The sequence below is a fragment of the Chrysochloris asiatica genome, unplaced genomic scaffold (genome assembly GCF_000296735.1).
Source record: "Chrysochloris asiatica unplaced genomic scaffold, ChrAsi1.0 scaffold00003, whole genome shotgun sequence".
NCBI lineage: Eukaryota > Metazoa > Chordata > Mammalia > Afrosoricida > Chrysochloridae > Chrysochloris > Chrysochloris asiatica.
In genome coordinates this window covers 46834813-46837361 of record NW_006408521.1, presented here as the reverse complement: position 1 = coordinate 46837361, position 2549 = coordinate 46834813, and the positions used below count along the sequence as shown (strand labels likewise).

At 54.5% G+C, this 2549-nt stretch overlaps 1 protein-coding gene across 1 annotated transcript in view; it reads left to right on the top strand.

Annotated features, from left to right (window-relative positions):
* VAX1 (ventral anterior homeobox 1) overlaps positions 1-2549 on the top strand; it is a 4028-nt gene that overhangs the window by 979 nt on the left and 500 nt on the right. The window contains exons 2-3 of the mRNA XM_006831493.1: positions 473-660; positions 2437-2546. Of these exons, the coding sequence (XP_006831556.1) occupies positions 473-660; positions 2437-2546 (298 nt within the window). The remainder of the gene's footprint in view (positions 1-472; positions 661-2436; positions 2547-2549) is intronic.

Below are 2549 nucleotides of genomic sequence, written 5' to 3'. Positions count from 1 at the left end.
TGCGCAGCGCGCGCTCGGCTCGGCGACGGCGGCGGCGAGGCCCGCGGGCCCCGACTCGGTCCCTCGGAGCGCTGCCCGAGCTTGGACAGACAAACTCTCCGTAGAAACGGGCCGGGGGCGACGGGACCCGTCAGTGGGGGACTCCCCGACTACAAGGGACCCGATTGTGCAGCCGAGGCCCCCAGGTCGGAAGGAATGTCTGCTTGATCGGAATTGATTTTTTCTCCCCTGCCCGAGGAGCTCTAAAGCCTAGTCCCTCTCCCTTAGGGAGGGGGTATGAGGTCAGCCTTCTCGGACCCCAAACACACACAGTCAGGGTCTTGGCTCCCCAGTTGCAGTCTGCACCACTACTCCCGGCCCCCCTGGACCGGAGACCGCTAGGACCATGTCCCTGAAGCCAGCTCTGCGAAGAGAGGCGAAGGGAGAGAGGAGGGAGAGAGGATTCCCGGCGGCTTAGTCTTCCCTTCCCCAGATGCCAAAGGGTCCATCAGGGAGATCATCCTGCCCAAGGGCCTGGACCTGGACCGGCCCAAGAGGACGCGCACGTCCTTCACCGCGGAGCAGCTCTACCGGCTAGAGATGGAGTTCCAGCGCTGCCAGTACGTGGTGGGCCGAGAGAGGACCGAGCTTGCTCGCCAGCTCAATCTCTCCGAGACCCAGGTACACGGAGGCTGGGCCTCCCTCCCCACATCCCTACCCTCAGCGGCTTTTCCTCCTCACCACCTGCCCAGACTGGTGGGTGGGCACAACCTCCTGGGACGGGCAGACGCATTGGGGAGAAAGGCCTAAGGCTTTGTCTTCTGTCATGAGCCATCTCTTCCCCAACACATCCCCAAATCTGCACCTCGGCCTGGCCCTGGTGACCCCAAAGTCTGTGTGGGTTTTTTTATTTGTTTGTTTGTTTTTTAAATTACTTTTGAATCCCAGTCTTGAGAATTCCCCTCTTGCTTCTTTCTACACAAAATTGATTTTTGTTTCAGTTTTGAGCACCCCATTTTGGCCATCTTTCCAGGCACAATACCTAGGCCCATTCTATAGGAAGTGGAGTTGGGGTCCAGATTCCCTGGTCTTAAATACTGTGGGTGACTCCTAGGGATTAGACAGGTACACACCTGTAGATCTACCAGTACAGCGCACTTGCCCCGCCCCTGAGGTCCTCCCAATTCCCAGCCTTGAGCACCACCCTGGGCACCTGGGGGTCCCTGTCCTCTCTGCCAGTGATACCTAAAGTATGGGGTGGGTAATAGATCTAGATCGAGGGTCCAGGTGACTGCTTTTAGGCCTTGCCTTCTACATTATTATTCTACTAGAGCTGACTAAAGGTCCAGGGCACTTTAGGACCTGAAATATTTGCCCTATGCCACCAGCTGGGCCCTGGTAAAGTAGCCTTCTTTCTGAAGATTAGCTCCATTCCCTTGGCCCAGGCTTGAGCAAAAGCTGAGGACTAAGAACAGAACGCCAGTGCACAGAATGTTGAAGTTTGAGTTGGTACTGTAGATTTTTAACTCTCTCTGCTACCATCCATCCTAATTTACAAAAGTCTAGACAGGATAACTTTTCTCTGTAGCAGCCAAATTCTCTTGGGTTATCGCCTAGATCTAAAGAGGACGTAGGGAGAAGAGAAAGTGAGTGACAAGGAGAACTTCATAGAGAGAATTTTGCCACAGCACTACCTCTCATGATTCCTAAATTTTGTTGTTGTTGTTTTAAAAACACTCATTTCATCTAGTGCATCCTGACTCATAGTCACCCTAGCGTTAGTGGGCCTAATTTTGGGGAGCAGTAGAATAATAGATTGTATCACTGAGACCTTCCAACCCAGCTGGCAGCTATGAAGAGAGGAGACAGATTGGCCTACAAGGTCCATCCTGCGGCATCCATCCCTTCTACAGTCGCCTGTTCTGGTTGATAGTCACATTGGACCCCAGCCAGCAGGAAACCATCCTTTGCAGCCTTCAACAGGAATAGAGTTTCTGGGGTTTGTACTTGAGCCCCCTGGACCAGCATCCTGGTACAGGAAGGCCTAGAAACACTTCTCACTAGCCACCCCCACTTCCTGCGTCCCAAACAGCATCCTCCAGGTCTCACGCCCTCTTTGGGAAACTGTCTCTCAGGTGGTGCTGATCCCCAAATTGGTGCGTCCCAAGTCAGGTTTAGAGTAGCCCTTCTGGTCTTCCTTTGAGTTAGAGTCATGGTCATTTTTATTACTTTGCTATTTGTAAGTAGCCCTGCCTCGGCCTGCTTCCACTGTTCAGAAAGGCTGCCCAATGGAGCCTTCAGTAGCTCCTGGACCTTGACCTCTCGGTTGCAGGGTGGGGCTGGGAAAGGGAAGGTGAATCCGCGAGTCCCGGAAGTCCAGCATCCCTGATGCCTGTCTCTCTTTGCCCCCTCTCTCTTGTCTCCTCTCTCGCACTTTCCCCACGCCTTGGCGCGCAGGTGAAGGTGTGGTTCCAGAATCGGCGCACGAAGCAGAAGAAGGACCAGGGCAAAGACTCAGAGCTGCGCTCAGTGGTGTCGGAGACGGCGGCCACGTGCAGCGTGCTGCGGCT